Source organism: Venturia canescens, chromosome 4 (assembly GCF_019457755.1).
Source record: "Venturia canescens isolate UGA chromosome 4, ASM1945775v1, whole genome shotgun sequence".
Lineage (NCBI taxonomy): Eukaryota > Metazoa > Arthropoda > Insecta > Hymenoptera > Ichneumonidae > Venturia > Venturia canescens.
Genome location: NC_057424.1, coordinates 17,504,060 through 17,523,939, shown reverse-complemented (window position 1 = coordinate 17,523,939; position 19,880 = coordinate 17,504,060). Strand labels below are relative to the sequence as shown.

Genomic DNA, 19,880 nt, shown 5'->3' with positions numbered 1-19,880 from the left:
GTTTTAAAAACTTTCTAGAACAACATTGGATGCAGTAATTTTTTATCTGAACATTTTAAAATATTTTTATTTGATGAAAATGAGGGAACTAGTGAACGAAGCGAGGAAATTACAGTGCGTATTAAAAGTTTTCTCCACGGGATACACGTTAAACCACGAAAATGGATTTTCCGTTTCGTGCAGAAAATTAAATAAAAAAACATATTTTTCACCCACACGTAAGCCCGATTATTTTGAAACGAATACGCTGCAATTATCGAGTACTGGAGCAAGTTTGAGAGAACATTTATCAGTGAAACGTCGGAGGCTTTTAACCTCGAGGAGTTGCAAGCATTGAGTTGGAAAAAATCGATTAGCGAGAGCGATTAAAAGAGTATAAAGTACACGTCAGTCGTTCACTCGGGGTCGTGGCACGTCGTTTAATGTGAACGATGCAAAAGGGCCATAAGATTTTCCATTCTTCATTCGTTTCCCCATTTTCATCGAGCACAAAGCTCGACGATAAAACGAAGTTTTTCGTTTCAGTGGGCGACGAGAATCTCTAAAATTTATCGAGTACAGAACGCTCTGGACGATCTGTACGATCTCGAAATCAAATACATTGACGATCGACCACGTTCGGATGAGGATTCGTGGTTACCAGTCGCTGATCTCGACGGTCACGTCTACTCGGCTTACCTCGATACACGACCCGAAGTAATATCTCAATATTATTCGCACGAAAGTAATGCCACCGTTTGGGCAATGGTGAGAATAATAGCTATTTTACCGACAAGAATACACGAGCCGAGTGTCCAATGCACTTACAAATACCGGAACAACAGTTGCGACGATGAAAGTACGAGACGAGGAGCGACGTCGGTAAAACCGATGAAGAATAATTGGTCGCTAAAGTACTCGGCTTTTTTTGTGCTTTGTGATCTCGTCGTGCCGAGAAATTTGAATTTCGATGACCTCACGAGCGTTGACCTGCTTCCCATTTCCGTTGCAATTGGACTCGAAGATACGGAACAATTGACATTCGTCGATATACATTACCCCACGATGGGATTGAGACAACTCGACGAACCATTTTTTTTTATGGCTGTATGTGTACCCGGTACGTATACGTATAGCGTCGCAACTCTTTACGTCGCGGGGAAAGAAAAAGAAAATACGAGTGATCGGAGAAATGAGTCGTAAAATTGTTAATCAGGAAACCTATAAATTCGCCTGAACCATTCGGTCGTTTTTCGATAAAATTTTAGCCTTGACCATCGCGAAATACTTTCGTGCAATGGAAAAAAATGGTTGATATTAAATTAAAAATTTTGCGTTGACTCCCTGGAACGGGGAATGATCCAGAGCGATTGAAAATCCGCCGATTTTATGATTTTTCCAATGGTTCATGAATACGCTGAAAAAGCAATTCGTTTATTGAAGCAAATCGTTTTTGTTGCACAAAAGTTAGGCAAATCGGAAAATTTTTTAGTTGGGTTGTAAACGGTTTCAATATTCGATTGAATCATGGAATTTTTTTACAGACTCATTCACCAAGTCGCAAATATCAAGCGGTTCGTTCGTTTGATTTTGTCGACTGATTTTGGCAACAAATCGTAGTATATTTTCTCTAATAAACATTGGTTTGAATCTCACTAGTCAAACTTGCCAAACGCTAATCGTCCGGAAGAATTGGTTTGTTTCAATCGTCTGTTAGAATTATTATTGTTGAACTAATGAAATTGGAAATTTGAAAATGTATTGAGAAGGACAAAAATGTAACTGAAAATCTCAGCCCATCAGACTTTTCGTGACGATGATTCTATGAAAAAGGAAATAAAATATCGTCATCATGGTGAATCTCAATAAAAATCAACAACCCTGTTTGGAAATTTGATTTGCCAAGAAACATTCACAAAAGCACATTCGAGGGAGCATCAAATAATAGGAATTTTTTTCCACCAGTTCTCCATCACTCGTTCAACCGACCTCTTGATCTGGTAGAATTCGTAGAATACTATCAGCAATTAAGAGTGAAGCACTTTACATTTTACAACGCCTCAATAACCTCGGAAGTGTCACGTGTGCTGGAGTACTACGTGAAGAATAATTTGGCGACGGTGCTCAAGTGGCAGCTTCCTTCGCAGTACGTTTACGAAAGAACTTTGAGACACGAAGGCCTCTTCGCCAGCATCAACGACTGCCTGTACAGGAATACTTTCCACGAGAATTTCGAGTACATCGGAGTATTTGGAAGTGACGATTTTCTTGTGCCAAAAAAACACGAAAATTTAGAGAAGCTCATCGAGTTCCTCGACCCGTACCACAGCGAGGATGGTCGATACGCGTCTTTCGTCTTTAGGAATATTTTCTTCTACACCATGTACGAGGATGATCGCTCCAATCAGAGTCCCAGTAAGTTCGTTACGCGCCGGTCAGACGCGCTCATCGTGGCGTTTGATAGTTTTTCGATTTCCCCGATTCATCGTCGATTCGTGGGTGATTGATAATCGAAATAAAAAGTAGGATCGCGCTTTCAGGAACTCCATATTTATATACTCAGGCGAAAACTTGGGCCCTGAAAGAAGCCAACGAGGCAGGTGATCGGAGTCGTTACGTTGTCCGGGGTCGTGATGTCGTTGAGATTGGAAATAACCAAGTTGTCGAGCTGCGTCAGGGTTCTCGGAGTCACGAGAAACGTAAGTTCAATAATTGCAGTAATATCGTTACAGTCGTTTATTGATCTGGATGGACCGTAAATCGTAACTTTGGCTCATTCGAATGAGAAATATCTTCAAAATTCCAATGAAAAGTATTGAAACTCGGATCTTGTGTTGTCAGCGTTCGAAGAAATTGTGGTCCCACCGGAAGTGGCACTTTCCCATCAGTACGCACCCTGCGACGCTGAAGAGACCGGATGCTATCTGAAGCCGATCACGATCGACAGGACAGCACAGAGATTGGTGAAAAATCTAGGTGCCAAAGTTTCTTCGGTGTGCAATGATATTTTTGGCAGTGCTGGATGCCCATTTGTGAAAAAGCAAACTGTCCTTTGAGAATGTACGATTCAGCAAAACCGGAAGTAACCCCCACCTTCGAAGGACCATCGAGTTGTCATTTTAAAACGAATTCTCAAATACTTCTTATGGCATAATTCTGCTATTCGTGCAGTTGAGATTATTCTCATAATTTTACTAATCTAACAAAACTCGATCGTTTCCATCGAATTTCGACTCTTTTCTGCAGACAAAATACCTGCATTAGAGCCCTGTCTCAGCATCTTAATTTTTCATGGTGAGCACCGAAACGGAAACACGGAAACCAATACTTGGATGTGTGTTCGAAATCATATTTTGTCATTCCCCGACTACTTTTATGAGGTTTTCCACTAAAATACTGATAAAGGAGCATGAAAAGCGACTGAAGATAGAGAAACAGTTGTACCTTCTAGATTGATAAAAAAACAAAAAATTATCAAGGTTTGTACATGCAGGCAGATGGAAACTTTTTTGTTGACAGAGTTCAAAAAATGGGGATTACTCTGCACAACGAATTCTTTCCCATAATTTATTTTTCGTCTGAATATATTGTTGGCGAAAATCCCTACCGAAACTAATGGTTGTATGAGATTATCCAGAAATTTCAAAAAACTCAAAATATCTTGTAATATAGTGGTGGGTTGTGATATTTTGAAAATCAAACGATTGAAACGTCTACTGATTTGATAAGAAATATTTTTTTACAAAGACATTTTACATATGGAGTGAAAGTTGGAGGATTGCAAGTATGAGAGTAGAATTTGAAGGAAATTAAATGAGAAAAGAAAATTGGGAAACTCATGAATTTTCGAGAGACAAGATTTGCGTGTTGTATCAATAAAAAGTGTTTGTAGAAGCTGCGAGGAACTTTCTCATCGGTTATTAGAAAGGGGAAAGCCTTGTTTTTTCTCCCCGCACATTCATTAATGTACGTGTGTTGATGTCGAGAGAGAAAAAGGTTGCGAATGTGTTGTAATTGAATTATGCTAATTCATGAAAGTCGAGGAGTATCGATGTCTCAACAAAGTTTCATCGTTTTCGTTTAGTCTTGCTTCAACTGAAACAAAGTTGTGCTTTTCCTCGTGGCCGATTTTCATCAAATGTACGCTGATACTTCAAATTACTTTCACATACGATGATGGCGTTATTTAAAACGAGAGATCTTTTTTCCATGCAAAAGGAGGGAGAGAAAAATGCTTTGGAACTTTTTATCACACATAACTGATATTCGAGTATTTTTAAAATCCTCAACTTTTCTATGCGATCTGATGAAATTAGGATACGAAATATAATAATTGACGTTAAACTGGAAATATTTAAAGTTTGTATGGTCGTATTCGACATAAGATGTGTACGTAGCGTTTGACTAACTATGGCAATCACCCAAAGTTTGAAAGTAAGTCGAAATCACGAGTCCAACGAAAATCTTGCCAATACTTGGCAGCAAAACGCTGCTGCGTGCCTGCAGTTATAAAATTTATGAGGTTTTCTTCTGTGAGTGAATTGTTGACTGAAATAAATCGAAAAATTTCTATTTATTGATACATTTGGTACTTGAGTACTAAAAAATATTCACCCAGGAAATTTCAAGAATAATTTTTTACATTCTTAAGGGCCATAGCACACCCCGAAATAAATGTGATGAAAACCCATCAAGGTTAATATACAACTCCAAAAATACCTTTGGAACATCCTTTTATAGACAGACCCTGGTAAAGCATAGCGAGTAAGAGAATCCATTTGCGAAAAGTTGGAACTCTTTGTTCTTTCTATAAGACCTTAATCATCTTCTCGTCTACGAAGAGGATTAAGTGAAGCTAATATTGTGGATTGAGGAGAAGATTGAAGAAAACGATTGTCAGAGTCACACGAGAATGAGGATCAGCTGAGGTATTATTTCTAGTCGATAGATATGAGTATCGAATAACTGCTGCCAATTACTTAATCAATAAGCCAACACAATTCCTCGTGGAGCACACGAAAGTCCTGGAGTCCTGGTGACTAATATAAAGGAGAGACTCATCGATCGACTTCATTTTGTCTCGGCACACCTTAAGGCAGTTGTTCACCATTCTTGAATTACAGATTCACAGTAATTTATAGAATAATTTATAAATTCATATTGACGTTCCTGAGGCGTGTGAATGAGCTTAAAGTTTATACTCAAACCTGATAATAGATCATGCAGAATTTGCCGTAGGGCGAGTGCTTAAAGTATGTTATGGGACTCTCCTGTGAAGCAGTATTTCGAGTTTGGCTCCGTTGCCTCAGGTGATTAAATGATTGTCTCGAATATACGAGGCTCTGTTACGTACAACGTATCATATAGAAGATCGAGTTGCCTCGATCTAACGGTAAGTCGATCAAGTTGAAGACGGCATTCCGTGATACGCTCATTTTCTCGTGTGGCCAAGTCGAACCTTTTGAATCTTTTCAAATTTGTATCAAGCTCTTTGGCTAGATCATTTTTTAAAGCAAGCAACAATGTCGAGCACTGCAGAGAGTTTTCGTGCCAAGACGTTTTTGCGATGCCTCCGTTTGAAAATTGCAAAGTGCACTCTGGTCGAGATTGATAAAGTCTGATGAACGTCTCGATGAATTAGACGTTACGAAACCGAGACTTCGCACTTCACTCACGTAAGCAGGTAGAGTCGTGCCGATATGCGGGTTCGAGCGGCCACAGACCGATCCGATTAATACTTTCAATTTAGTTTCACTCGATCAGAACCGCTGCCAAAAATTATCACCTGCTATTTTCTTAGATGAAGTTTCGGAGCGAAAGAGAGGAAGAGAGAGAGAGAGAGTTCATAGTTGAAGGTCATTTTTTGGCAGTCGGGCGGACAACCAATTATAATCGTCTGCCATGCAATCGTAAAAATGTCTCGTCTCCAATCATCTCAATTAATCCATACATCCTTTTCCGTCGTATGTTACTAAAAGTATGCGACTTTTTTTGACTGAAGTTACGTGCCGAACGAGCGAAGACTGGCCTCACGATGGGAGCACGATTTCGAACCATATTTTCAAACGTTCCAACTTGACACTTCGAAGAGAATTTTATTGCAGAATATCCGTGTCTTCTGTAAAAGTCTCGGTCGACCCACCATTTCTGTGATAATTAAGGAGGGTGGATCACGAAATCAAAATAATCAAAATTTGATAAAATTTGGTGATAAGAGTCTTTGGCATCAAGTATACAAATACAATTTTTTTCAAATTTTTTTATCACCTGATTATCGAATAATTGAGCGTTAAATCGAAATTCTCAAGCACGAGATGTATGTAAACTCTATGCTTATACACGTGAACTTTAGTGTTCGATAACTCGAGAGCTATGTCGTAGAAAAATCTAAAAAAATGCATGTTGTCTTGTATATTTTTAAAGAATACATTTACCAAATTTTATGAATTTCTTCATTTTTTTAACATGGTTTAGAATGGCAACATTGTATCGTCGCGATCCAGCCTCCTTAATAACGAACTTTAGTAGCTCACAAAAAAGTCGTAAGGAAACTCCTTTTTTCTTCTGTTCTTCTGGTCTATTCTAATCTACAATTGGCCTCCTTATTTCGATGAAAAGAAAAGCAACAATGTTGATTTTGAAAATTAAATGACTCGTCGAGGACGAGCGACCGAATTCCGACCAAGTTCCGTTCTATTGGCGAATTTTGTTCGAACCGTTGGTCGAAAATGATTTTCTTTGTGCAATCAAGAGAAATGAGGAAGAGATGAAGTTGCGAACGCAACGCGTTGGTTCGAGGGAAACCCGGTAAAAATCGATGTTGCCAATAGATTTTATCCACCGTCGTCGGAACGTGTGTGGATGCGTCGACACGTACAGGCGATTCAATGAAACTAAGAAAACTTTTCACTAATGCAATGGGACAAGCAAAGTTCTGCGTGGCAGCCTGCAGTTTTTTACGATCGAGTGAGCTGTTGATAAATGGAAACTCGCCATATTTCGAGCTCGAGAAGAGCTCAACGAGAATTTAATGTCGGAACGAAAACCATTGGCATATTGAGAATCTCCGAAATTTCGCAATCTAACAACGAATCGAACGAGCTCCCCGTTCTTATCGCGTGCTCGACGGTATTCCTTGCATTTTCTATCAGTGATGTAGAACACGGAAAGCAGGAGACCAGAGAGCTCGGAAGAAGCACCGACTGGAGAAAGAACATTATGGATCGAAAGGTCTTGACAACGTATGTATAAGCAATTTACATGCTACGTTTGAAAGTACATTTGTCCCGGAGTATCTTGCATCGTCAACATTTTACAAATTCTTGTAAATGGAACCGAAGACCGAACGCGTATCTGGAACGAGTTTCCACATTGGAATTTCGTTTTTCCTCGTATTTTCGTACTCCCAGGTTCGTCTCGCTTGGAACGTTCGCACTTTTTACAGGAACATATTCATCGTCGTTTTACCACACGCAAATCACAGTTTGGTCTACGCGACTCGATCATACCTCGATAACTATTCGCTACCGAGGTACGATGATATGAAATTTGAAAATTTGAAAATTTCTACTAAACTCAAAAATCTGCGTCAACGTTTCTCGGAAAATTTTCAATTTGATGCTGCTTCGAGCTCTCGTGGTATCGATTTGTGTAAAAATTCGTATTTCTATCCAATTGAATAGAGATTGCTTTCAATAGAGATATTCAAACCCGGAGATGATTCGCAGTGGGGATCATATTTTACAATGGAGAGATTTGACAACAGGATCGTTCATGAACAGAGATTATTATCCATAGATTTATTTTCAATAGAGATATTTATGAAAAATGATTTATTGGATGTGGGAAATGGTGCGGGCAGTTGACGGGGACTTTTATACTTTTGACAATTTTTCATAATGAGTGAACCGTTTCCACGATTTCCGGGGCTTAGAAATGCGAGGGGAGCGTTTTAGAATTTTTTGTGGATTTTGACTCAAGCGACATGAGATGTTTTCTGGGGGAATCCTTTTGCAAAGTGATAAAAAAAAAATCCTTTCTTCCCCCGCTTTGTTTGGGGATTTTGTATTCCCGGTTAGATTCGTTACCGGGACAACTCGCTGGGGGAAGAATGCACTCGTGTCAATTCCGTTCCCAGCGTCGCGTAACCGGAGAAGGGCCGAAATTGCGGCGGAACAGTTTTCCTAAGTGCGTACTAGCAGGGACCGAAATTGACTAGGACGAGGAGATTAATTCCCGAGATTACACGACCCTTTGACGACACAAACATGTGCGGCTCGACTCGTTAGAGCTTCACGAAGCGATCCCGAACGAGAAAGTATATCGCCAAAGTTTGATCCTCTTTTTGGAACGCCCTCGAGGCAGGCGGTGAGATTGAGGTCAAGGATTGATATACATCGACAATTGTTATATGCTTTTTTACAATTTTCATACATTCTTGTCACTGCTCGGGACGATCTAACGACGATTTATGTGCCCTCACATTTATTAATGAATTTCCTTTCGCTTGCATGCTAAATTCGAGTGTAAGGACGCCTCCTCAGTTTTAGCGATTTCGAATAAAGCGCTAGAATAACGGCTTTGGAGATTAATGGGCTTCGATTATGAATCAGCTCGCTTTTAAAATTGATTATTATCAGTTCCTAATCGCATCAATTCGTTCGTTAACTTGTGTAGAGGAATTATTGGGCATTGAATTCAACAAATATCCAGTAAATGGTGTCGAAACTGTATCGTTTGTCTCATCAGACTTCATTTGTGCCGTGCTTTTCGAAGCGTGCTCAATTCCCGACTGTATATTGTAACTTGGCTAATATTGACCGACTCTGAACGACGATTCAGCCGATAAGCCGCAAGCAACTTTCCATAGACGATAATACTTTATTAGAATTATTGATTCAGGTCGATTGAAAGTGAAACACGTTCGATTCTGGAGAGAAATTATAACGAAATCTCACATCTGGCGGGGCGATAATGAGGTTCCTCGTTTTCATTGAAAGCTCCAATTTTGAGCAGTTCGTTAGCGTTCGTTTGATGAAATACGAGTTTCGCTACGACGTAGGTTCATAAGCAGCCGCGCTGAGGAAATATTGATTTTCGTAGAACGCCGTTCCTCGAACCCGTCGTTCGCAACGTCAGTCCCGAAAAGAAATTTCGAGCAGTTAATAAAGTTTGAGAAGTTGTATAGAAATGCGTTACGGTGAGTCGGAAATTGAGAACTCTCGACGACTTGATAGAATACAAAAACGGATGTGCGATGGAAGCAGGATGAATCGAGTCTCTCAGATGATTTATTTTTCAACATTTTTTCATAACTCATAATAACAAAAGCGATTATAAGAACATTGTGCCTCAATATTCACATTATTTTTGAATATCTGTTAAAGTTTCGGCTATCCTTGCTCTCGTCGCGTGGAACGTGATTTGTTTCACCGGTAAAACAACCGCGGCAAAGTTCAACCGGACACAAATCGAGAAAAAACGAGCTCTCAATTGGGTTGCTCGATCTGCCAACCAGTTTTCTTTCGACCAATTCCAGGTAAGGTTTTACGTATTGATGGCAATTCTTTCAACTAGGAATCGTAAAAAATATTTGAAAACAAATGTTGAAAGCCTTTTAGTGAGTATAAAGCGCTTACGTCATGGTTTCAGGAATTTCAATGCTTTTAATCTTGATTTCTTATATACAATTTGATCAACTCTTCCTGAGTACTGGGATCACAAACATCCAATTTTTACTTGACTGAATCGTGAACATTTTTCAATCGGTTTGTTCATTTGATAATAAATCATTTGGAAAGAGTTGCGCGAATGATTTTCACTTTTTGTCGCAGCGACTTTTCCACAATGTATCTGGCAACGTTGTTTTCGCTTCCTGCGAATCTTTCATTTCGCTTTCGATGGCACCATATGGATCCCAGAGAAATGCTTTACAAGAATTGCGCACGAATGACCCACTTCCAGCTGATCCTGTCGACAGGCAACTCGGATTGGAGGCTCTCGTTGAGAAAATCGATGTGAGGTGGCACTACAGACTAACGAAAGTTGAACAAGGAATACAGCAGCAAACAATAATATTCGTTTGCATGAACGATTCAAAAAGAAACGAGACGACGATCATTTTTGGTTTTGTTCCAGAGCTACAAAAGTCCCAACTTCGATTGGGCCAAAAAGGTTTTCCATCGCGTGGATTCCGAGACGGGAGCCGAACTCAGAGTCGCGATGAAAGATCATTATTTACATGCCGAATCGCAAGGTCTTGATTTCAATAACTCAACCGAAGCCAGTGGAGTCATCGATGAATGGGTGGAAACTACTACTCGAGATCGCACCTCTAATCTCGTTAAATCTGGTAAATGAAAAACGATTCATCTTCGCTCGTTTACGTTCATCTGTTTAATAATTATCGATAATTTTTCGCTGACAGGCTCATGAAAAACTTGCCTTGTTAAATGTACACCGATGTTTTAATATTCAACGAAATATTTCAATATTCACTGAATATGAGAAACACGATTGTAAAGCAATTTCCTTTGGTTTCGAATTCTATCCGGTGCTCATTTATCTATTTTTCTAGATTCAACGAAACATCTGATCCCTAAATAAATTTTAGTTTTATGAACGATTTATCAAAATATTTATTTACGAAAAAAAAACATCAATTTTCGTCACCAGATGATTTAACAGCTGACGTGTCTGCGGTTCTTGTCAATGCCGTTTACTTCAAGGGTGTCTGGTTCAGACCATTCACCCCTACAGGTGACGATGTTTTCCACGTCAACAGCTCGAAGCAAATCAAGATTCCGTTCATGAGAAAACTCGACTTTTTCGAGTACGGCGAATTGCCCAGAGTCGATGCTGAGTTCATCAGAATACCGTACGAGGTAAGCACGCGTTCAAGCGACCGGAAGAATCAAGTATACCGAGATTTTCGATTCGATTACTCCCTCATTAGATTTTTAATGAGAAAAAAATCCGAAGCACTTATTTTCAGTGCAGAATTGATCTGAACGTTTCTTCCGGATGCAGGTTTATTAGGATCGATTTTGAAGTTGTATTTTAACTATTATTTACGAATCGAAAATGATCAATCGAACATCAAAGTGAAGAATAGCACCGTTAATTTTGCTCTTACGAAAATATGCGTCGTCGTCGTCGTTTCCCAGATCAATGGCTCGGAAAATGAAATCAGCATGTTCATCATACTTCCGAAACTGGTGGATGGAATTGCAGAGCTGGAAAGAAAAATAAAAAAAGTCAAAATAGCTCAGCTTCTCCGTGGTAAACTACAAGAGATATTGCTCTCCATGCCAAAATTCACTATTAAGAATGAAATCTCGATCGACGAACCCTTGAAAAATGTGAGCCTCGTGGAACTGATAAAATCTTCAACCTTTCATGGAGGAGAAAAAAACCAGGAAAATCGTTCATTTATTTCTTATTTTCACAGGCACAGTTCATCGATATGTTTACGAGCGTCACTGGCCGTTCGCAAGCTTCGAACGTATCGTCTCAGAGGCTTAGTAAGTTCGTACAGAAAGTCGTCATCGAAGTGGACGAGAAATCAGGTACGATTTTCCAGGGATCACGAAGCTCATTTCGTACATGAAACTTTCCATTGATCGGCGTCACGATGCGGAGCTTCCATGGAATATAATTTTTTAATTTTATACAAAGTTCCACGCACCCACTTGAATATTCCATGAAAAATGACATTGATTCTCGTGTCAGTAATTAGAGACGGTCCATGAAAAATCCAAACAATTTTTTGTTGCCAGGTTTCCGAGGCATAAATGCGAGTCCTCTACCAGGAACGCCGAAATTATCAATAAACCATCCGTTCATTTTCATCGTCGCAACAACGAGCGGGATTCCTGTAATTCTCTTCACCGCTCGCTACACTGGCTCTGATTATGAAAATGTATGAATAATTTTTTCCATATATTTCATTTTCTCGAACGGAACGTACATTTTATTTGAATTTAAAAAATATCCATTAATTTAATTAGAGTGGAGGTTCTCGGGGGATGGACCAAAAATGAGAGAAAGTACAATTTTTTTTCCCCACGTTTTTATAGTTCGGGTGAAAATAATTTTTTGAGCAATGGTCTTTTCTTCGACGAAAGTTACAATCTCCATTGTGTCAATAATTCAAAATATTGACACTAATTGCCAATTAAATATGGATTAATTGGTGCGAGGTTCGTATTAAAAATTGACAACGTACGGTCGGGGGTCGACGTTCGTAGGTAATTAACCCGTTAAATCGGCAATTAGTGAAGCGCAGAAGCGTTCGCGGGGATGACGAAAGTCTCCGAAATTTGAGCGGACCTGAAAGCTACGCGTTATTTTCTGTTTTCAAAATTCAACAGCATTTCACCGCGTGATATCGAAACCCAAGAAAACGGTCATTGTATAAAAAAAAATTTCACCCCTCGGAGCGAACTGGATGAAAAAAAAATATTGCAGTTTCACGCAAGCGTTTTTCATTCATTATCAGCACGCTATATTCTTATCAGGGGGAGTTTTCACTGGAAAAGTATCGCACTCGATGCATCAAGGATCAAGGATAATTCGTGCTATACATATGAAGCAAAGCCAGAGATTGCGTGGATAATAAATCTCGGACGAGCCTGCCATAAAATGTTTAATAAAAACATTTTAACGTGTTCTCTCGCACTGTGCGTGCACCCACGTATACATTCCCTGAGGATAAATGTTCCTGAATAAAGTAGTAGCGCGCAGTGTCGAGTGGCGTCGGTATGATAAAGTCCGTAATTCCCATTCCCATAAGTCAACGTTTTCATACATGCGCACAATCCTGTTCACAGGGTTGCTCGTAAAGTTCGCTATACCTTCAAAATTCGATGTACACGCATACCATTTCAACCCCGATCAGAGGAGGCTTGACCCTCAAACGTACACGTGTTTTTGCGCTACTTCAACTCGATCTTTTGACAGCTGTTCATGCGTGGGGTTCGATTAGACCCGAAGGAATCATCGATTCGTTCGTATCTTTGAGATTTCATCATTTCAGGCTGGATGACAGGGAATGGAAAAAAGATTTTTTACGTTACGAACGTAAACGCGGTTGCGAGTGACAGGATGAATAAGCGAGAGGAATTTTATCTTCGTGTAGAATCTTCGGGATGTGGAGAAAAGCTCGCTTGGTTCAACGGAAGTCGACGAACGACTCGAACTCCAAATAACGTATGTGGATCAAGTGATTGGGATCCAATAAAGTCTTTTTTGTATGCATAGAAATATGATTTTATCGCATATTTATGTACGTCGCGTTTCCTGTGACATTCGCGCATTAATTCGCGGACTCGCGTTTTTCCGAAAATCGATCGTGTTTATCGCTTCGTCGGGAGAGACTTCGATTTCCCATCGGCAGTAAGTGTACGCGAGGAATTCAACCGGAATAATTCACGAGAACCGCAGCGCGCGCGATGTTCGAGTACTTCGAGAGAGAGAGAGAGAGAGAGAGAGGGAGAGCGCAGGTGGAACAAAGTAGAGGGCTGTTTGGGCTTGGGACGAAGAGGACGATGGAAAAAAATCGATTTCATATGGCATCGCAAAGGGATGGGGGTGCGAGGATATTCCTGAGTTGAAGCAACGATCGGAAACCGGAATCACAAATATGTGGTCGCACATGTTACGCGGAGGCCCATAATCCACAGGTGCGAGATGGAGCAAGGGGGCGAGGTGTGAGGAAGGGCGAGGGGATGGAATTTGGCAGGTTTCTGCATGCCTGAATGGCTCATTGGCGCAATGCAGTGAAGCAACAAATTTCGAACAATCGTTGAGCTTCGATTTCGCCCAGATCTTCGCGTTCGCTCCGCGTCAACTGGAGCGGAAAGTAAGGAGAAATTGACCGCGGCAGCGATCGTCGCGGCGAATCTTTGTACCACGTTTTACGATCGCAATATTTTAAAAACAATCTTTTCCCAGCGCGCTACCGATCGAAGAATCGTGGAGCTGACAAACCGATTTACTCCTATTGTTCAAACGTTCGCGGTACTAGCAGGAAAAGCCAATTTGCGATGGGACGCAGTCCCTACCAGATTCTTAGGGGCAAATCAACTTATCCTCCCCCCGGGACAGTCGACCTTAACAAGGGAAAAGCCCCGCGTCCTGAAACAGAGTTGGCTGACACACATGTCTCTCCTCCGACTGGACAGCGTGCTTTGTTTATGGCCTTTTAAAATCCGAGGGACCCGACTCCAGGAAAAAAGGAAACTGAGGTATTTCCATTTATTTTTTCTCCCTGCGCGACGTTTTATTTTGTCTTTTCTCATACGAAGGAACGAACGAAGTAACGAAAAGTGACTTGGCCTCCTCGAGGGAGCAGTCAATTCCGTTGTATATCCCGGCACACAGATAAGATATCGTCAACATTTTCACCAGACAAACGAGTGTCTATATAAATAGTATATTATACGATTACCGTGTGCTATGGGTTACTCGACGTACGATCAAGTGCCTTTGGCGTACGAAGTTATGAGGACAAATTTGCCTGGTAAAGCGCGATGCTGCGAACGAACGACGCGGAAGATTAAAGGGCGCTTTCCTCTCGTTGTTTCCGGAGCCTTTATAAACCCTTTCATCGAATCACAAGGGCTAAGTAGAGGACGACAGGATACTCTGACAATCAGTTCATGTCACGTGGTTATTCGACACGGCCGCGAGATAGCTTAGCTATTTTACGAGGGAACGTAAGGGTCGGTGAAGTAGGTAAGCCACATCCCAACAGTTATTTCCGTTTCTTCTCAGGAAAAAGAAGGCGAGCAAGAGCCAAGGTTAACGATCGCGGGCCAGACAAAAAAGGGCGTTTGAAATGGTGAGGGTGAAGGGGAAGATAACTGGGATGGGGAAAAGTATATTTGACGGAGAGGAAGATGTATAAATTGGAGAAGGAAAGAGAGCACTTGGTTAAATAAGAGGCCTCTTCGATCTCATTGGCTGTGTCGTAACTCTTTTTCATTTTCTTTTTGGTCTCGTACCAACGACAAACGTGTTTGGAAAAAAATTGATCTATTTGACCCGATTGGCGGAGCCAAGCCCTCGCGGACCTTCCCCGAAAATCAACTACGCAACCCTTTCGCTTTTTGTCGTCGATAACATGAAAGTGAGACGAGCAGAGGGCCGTCGCGATAAGTGGAGACCCATTGGACAGGGGGGAGAAAAAACACGAGTTCATAAGCGGCGCAGTGACCCAGTTGAGCTCTTCGCCCCACTCTCCATCGACTTCCGATCGCTGCTGGAACTTTCACACGTTCCTTCACAAAACCAATAATAATCCTTTTATTTGCGATCGCATCTCGTTCACCATGATGGTTTGAGGAATAAAAAGAATTCCATGCTCCCTCGGAGGGTCTTCGTGAAGCTAACGCATGCACGGGGAACGGGAAAATTTATTTTGCATTCGGTTGTGTTAAAAAAAACCTCATTCTTGTTTTTTACGTTCGTTTCGTCGCGTTCTTTCGGGTCTTGATTTTTGTGCGTAACTGTCATCACGTTTTCTGTTCAGGACCTTGACATCAGGCTTTTTCAAAACATTTTTGTCGGTTTTTTATGACTTTGACGTTTCCACCCTCCCTTCCCTTTCACCCCGTCAATATTACAGCTCGCTTCATTATTCGATAAAAGCGAAAGCTGGAGAGAAAAGGGGAGAAGAAAATCAAGCTCCAGATATCACTCGACCTTTTCACCTTTTGTTTTATCAGAGCGGAAAAAAAACTTGGAAATATTTCGTTTATACGTCGCTCTATTTTCAGACGTTACCGTTTAAAGATGCCATCACGTATTATTGTACTGCGCATTCAAGACGGTAAATGTTTCTCTCGTATCTCGTGTTTGCCAGCAAATACTTTGGCTTGCCTTGATGAGACGATAGTGTGCCCAGATGGCCTCTTCCATACCAGATGAGCCAGTGACACGTGTGTATTGTTGATTCGAAGGCCCGTGCCCAGTAACCCGGAGCTCGAAATAACCAATAAGAGGAAGAAGTATAGTACGTGGAGCAAGAAAAAAATTCATTTCCGCGGGAGCTTCCGGAACAATGGAATAAATGGAAAAGAATTTTTATGAAGCGATCCGCTTACGCGGAGGTTTATCTAAATTCCCAAGGGATTGTTGCGTCCCCGATGCGAAGACAAAAAAGTTGCCACGAGACTTACGATCTCCTTTTCAAAAGGTCAATACCAAATTATTGGCCGGTTGAACGGTGCCTGGAGTAAAGTTGATTGAATCAGTGAAGCGGAGATGAGACCGATGACAGAAGCTGACAAGGAGCGGTGTGTTCTTGAGTGCACGTGCGTCCAGTTTAGTAATTCTTCGTCGTGATGAGTCAAGAATCGTGACAGCGGACGGAGCCAAGTGTACGCTTCGATTATTCAAAAAACATGTCAACGTCGTCGACAGTAAAAATCATCAGCCGCCAGCACGTTAACATTGACGAAGCGCTGCGTATACGTAAAAAATACGAAAATTGGTATTCGCACACGCGGTAAATTTGACACATGCGTTCTCTCTGCTCGCCCGGCCCGGTGCGGTAATTAAGGGGATTGCGAACAAGTTAGTGCCGCTTAATTAATAACGCTCGAGCCATTCGTGCCCCCGAATGAACACGCGATGCCAACTTCGTGTATTTGGATGCATGGAAATACGTCGAATATACGAATGGTGATCCGATCAAATGGCCCGAGAACGGCACAAACGCTGGACAGCTCGCCCCTTTCGCCAATAAATGCGTTCGCGCGAATCAATTTTCCTAGAATATATTTTTAAATTAATTGGTCTCCGCGCTCATTTCCCTCGTTCTTCGACCGAGATATTTTGAGTTATTACCGGGGCTCGTGCGCGCGCAAAAGGTGAGACGATTTTTTGTTATTCGAAACTTTATTGCCGGGGCATCACAAATTTTTATCATTACAACAATCTTCTTTGATTTGCGGGTTCGAAAAATCGCTTTCGTTATATTTATCGCTTCAGAGCGCGCAACAATCATTTTTTTGCCGAATTTATTTTTCATTGCTACACCGAAATTCTCATTGCTCGATGTCGTAGTTATTTTCTCGTGATCCTCATGCGCTTAAAGAATGCAAAGAATGCCCCCGTTCTTTTTGGCGCGCTGACTTCTTCCCTTTTCGGTAGGGCCACTACCATTTCTGGTAAAGAGCTGTTCACGCGATCCTGCAACTCGATGCAAAGTCCCCTTTCTCGGGAAGAGTTCGATCGCGATTCACACCAAACCAGAATTCCCTGCACTCTCGCTCTGTGAAGCAACGTCCAGGGTACGGCGTTCTCCGCCATCGGCGAACCGGTATTTCATCTCCTCCGCGGTGCCCTCCGCAACGTATGCACGTGTCGAAGTGGATTTATGTTAAAATCGGGTGGATATCACCACGTGCGATACTTTAAGGACCGAGACGACGTGTCGTAAGTTCGAACGTGAAAGAATGCTCCAAAGAACGCCCCATCGATTATCAAAATTCTTCGAACTTTCCTCCCCCCTCTCCCTTCAGCCATTAAAAATAACGAACGTCCTCCGACGTTTCGATATCGTTAGTTACACTAATTAACGCTTTGAATCTTCGCTGCGAAGGAAAGTACAACGAAAAACGTATTTTCTGTAATTCTGTATTCTGTACAGTTATTCACGCCCCAAATTGAAATATTTCATATTTTCGATAATATTACCGTAACTTCTATGACTTGAGGAAACTCAAAATTTTACGAGGGTTACAAACCAAGTGGACAAATCCTTGAAATAAGTCGAGAAAACAACTCTTATATATTATAACAGTGCGTAGCTAGTTTTTCACTCGAGTACGTGGAAACGAAAGTTACGCAGGGTCGCCCGAGTCCCACTCGTTCAGTCATAACTTCTGCTTGGCGTGGTGTGGGGGCCAGTAAAACTTGCAGAAAATTCGAGGGCCCTTGAGACAGAATAGCAGCGGCGGACCTGTCACGCATAATTGTCCCCCTTTGAGCCATGGATTTTCGTGTACATCGCCTTAATTACTAATCTAATTAGGCTCGTAGAATTTTCGAGACGATTATAAAATAACGTCGGATTATTTTCACGAAAGAAACAAGTAAGAATGTAGAATCACTTTGAGAATAATACGGAGAGTGATAAAGATTCAAAAGTTGTTACGAAGTTTCATGTGGCGTGATAGTTTCACAAATAAAGCTTTCGAAAAAGATCGTAAGCTCGAATGCGGTGGCCGTGTGTATATCTTCGAGAAAATGGAGAGAGATAAAAAGAAAGCCAGATGTAGGAGACGAGGAAACATTCCTTTCGAGATTCCTGCTAAGACTTCTTTTTATTGCAACACTTAATGACCCCAACTTGCTATAATTCCGGACCCTCGTTAGTACTCTTTTTCTGTATAGACTGCTCCTGCGCATTCATATAATACTTGACATAAATGTTGTTTGTACAATATACCAAGTCTCGTGAAAGTAAACACGGATTGCTGGTGTCGCTTTATTCATTGTAGCGATGGAAGTGAGTAGTTATTCAATTCAACAGTCGTTGGTATTGCTCATCTTCAAGAATCCTCAACCACGTTGACTCCTGGCCAAAAATAACATTGAACAGAGCTCATTGTGAGAAGCAGTCCATATGTTCGTGTTTAGATTTATAATAAAAATGAACTGCAGAGAAATTCTGACGAATTTGTGTCATTTATGTTCGGTGTATTCCGTCGAATAATGATTCAGCGAAAAACGTCCGTTTTTCTTTAAAAACAAATCGAATTATGTGATAAGGGGAATATCGCACTCTCTCGATACGCGCAATGAAATTCGAGGGATGTCCGCAAGTACGAGGGGACGAAAAAACGAGTCGTCCACAGAGAGCCTACGAAAGAAACGATCGAGGCCATGCGATGAGACCGTGATGCTGGTATTCCGAAATTCGATCATTTCACACTCTGCGAGCTGAGAATTTCACGTTAATATAAGCTCGTTCACGTGGGCGAGACTGAAAAAAGTTGGTGAAATGTGGGTAGAGAAATGGAAGACGAAAAATAATATCGAAATGGCGAGCAGAGATGGAGACAAAAATGGAAGAACGAGGGGAGGAGAGAGAGACGAATAATTGATGTATACTCCAGGAGGCGGCAGGTGGCAATTACCGAGCAAGAGTTATGCATGAGCAAGAAACATCGCTTCGTTTAAGATTCTTAAATCGGTTACCGCGCGTAGACTGAAATGAAATTAAGTGAAATTGAGATTAGAACGGCTCGGTGAAACCGTCCCTCGCGTCCCTCGTCACTCTGCAATTAAACATTTTTCGGCCAATAAATATGTCGTAAATTACAAATAAAAGTTATAATTTCAACTGAATTATTCTTCTTTACTTCTACGAGTGACTAAGCCTGTCAGACATTTTCTTAAGTCGACTTTAAAACCGGGTAAGAAAACCAGTTCTCGAGGCTCGTCCAGATTCTCACAGAAATGAACTTTCTTGTTGTTTCGAGTTCCTGTTCGTGAGGCCTGAACCAGGAAACTTTTTGAGAAATTCATAAAAATCCATTCGAAATAACCTTTTTAGAAATCTCATCCGTTCAATTTTAACGAAACGACGTTGCAAGAAAGTATTTTTTTTTTTTAATCTTTTATACCTGCTGCTTTGACTTGAAAAGAAATTGAAAATACATATATGTCGCTTCATCTCTGCTCTTTAAAAGCAAAAGCACCGCGCTCGAGCTACCGTACGATGTTTTACATGACAGCAAAAAGTTCATGCGAGTTACATCAAAATTCGGACACTAAATTATCCACTCGCAGAGAAAGCTCCGCTCGCTTTTATTCGCTGTGAGTTCCGCACTCGCTCCCCTCGGGCGGACGATATTATCTGCGTGCGTATCGAGATTACAGCATGCACC

General features: G+C 41.2%; 2 protein-coding genes across 2 annotated transcripts; both read left to right on the top strand.

Annotated features, from left to right (window-relative positions):
- Positions 1 to 79: 79 nt before the first annotated feature.
- Positions 80 to 4,559, top strand: LOC122409655 (beta-1,4-galactosyltransferase galt-1-like). The gene is made up of 5 exons (XM_043417383.1): positions 80 to 91; positions 526 to 1,099; positions 1,945 to 2,394; positions 2,520 to 2,678; positions 2,821 to 4,559. The coding sequence occupies exons 1-5, from the start codon at positions 80 to 82 to the stop codon at positions 3,033 to 3,035; spliced, it is 1,410 nt and encodes a 469-aa protein (XP_043273318.1). The 3' UTR covers positions 3,036 to 4,559.
- A 4,805-nt stretch (positions 4,560 to 9,364) lies between these two features.
- LOC122410157 (antichymotrypsin-2-like) lies at positions 9,365 to 11,988 on the top strand. The gene is made up of 7 exons (XM_043418234.1): positions 9,365 to 9,517; positions 9,813 to 9,995; positions 10,117 to 10,330; positions 10,654 to 10,862; positions 11,145 to 11,339; positions 11,429 to 11,546; positions 11,757 to 11,988. Exons 2-7 carry the CDS (start codon positions 9,879 to 9,881, stop codon positions 11,903 to 11,905), a joined length of 1,002 nt encoding a protein of 333 aa, XP_043274169.1. The 5' UTR covers positions 9,365 to 9,517; positions 9,813 to 9,878; the 3' UTR covers positions 11,906 to 11,988.
- The last annotated feature ends 7,892 nt before the right edge of the window (positions 11,989 to 19,880 follow it).

Bases quoted from the DNA above. Each gene is read 5' to 3' on its own strand.
- LOC122409655 (XM_043417383.1), top strand. The intron at 2,395-2,519 runs GTAAGTTCGTTA...TCGCGCTTTCAG, and splicing joins TCGCTCCAATCAGAGTCCCA to GAACTCCATATTTATATACT. The intron at 2,679-2,820 runs GTAAGTTCAATA...TTGTGTTGTCAG, and splicing joins TTCTCGGAGTCACGAGAAAC to CGTTCGAAGAAATTGTGGTC.
- LOC122410157 (XM_043418234.1), top strand. From the start codon at position 9,879: ATGGCACCATATGGATCCCAGAGAAATGCTTTACAAGAATTGCGCACG. The intron at 10,863-11,144 runs GTAAGCACGCGT...GTCGTTTCCCAG, and splicing joins TCATCAGAATACCGTACGAG to ATCAATGGCTCGGAAAATGA. The intron at 11,547-11,756 runs GTACGATTTTCC...TTTTGTTGCCAG, and splicing joins CGAAGTGGACGAGAAATCAG to GTTTCCGAGGCATAAATGCG.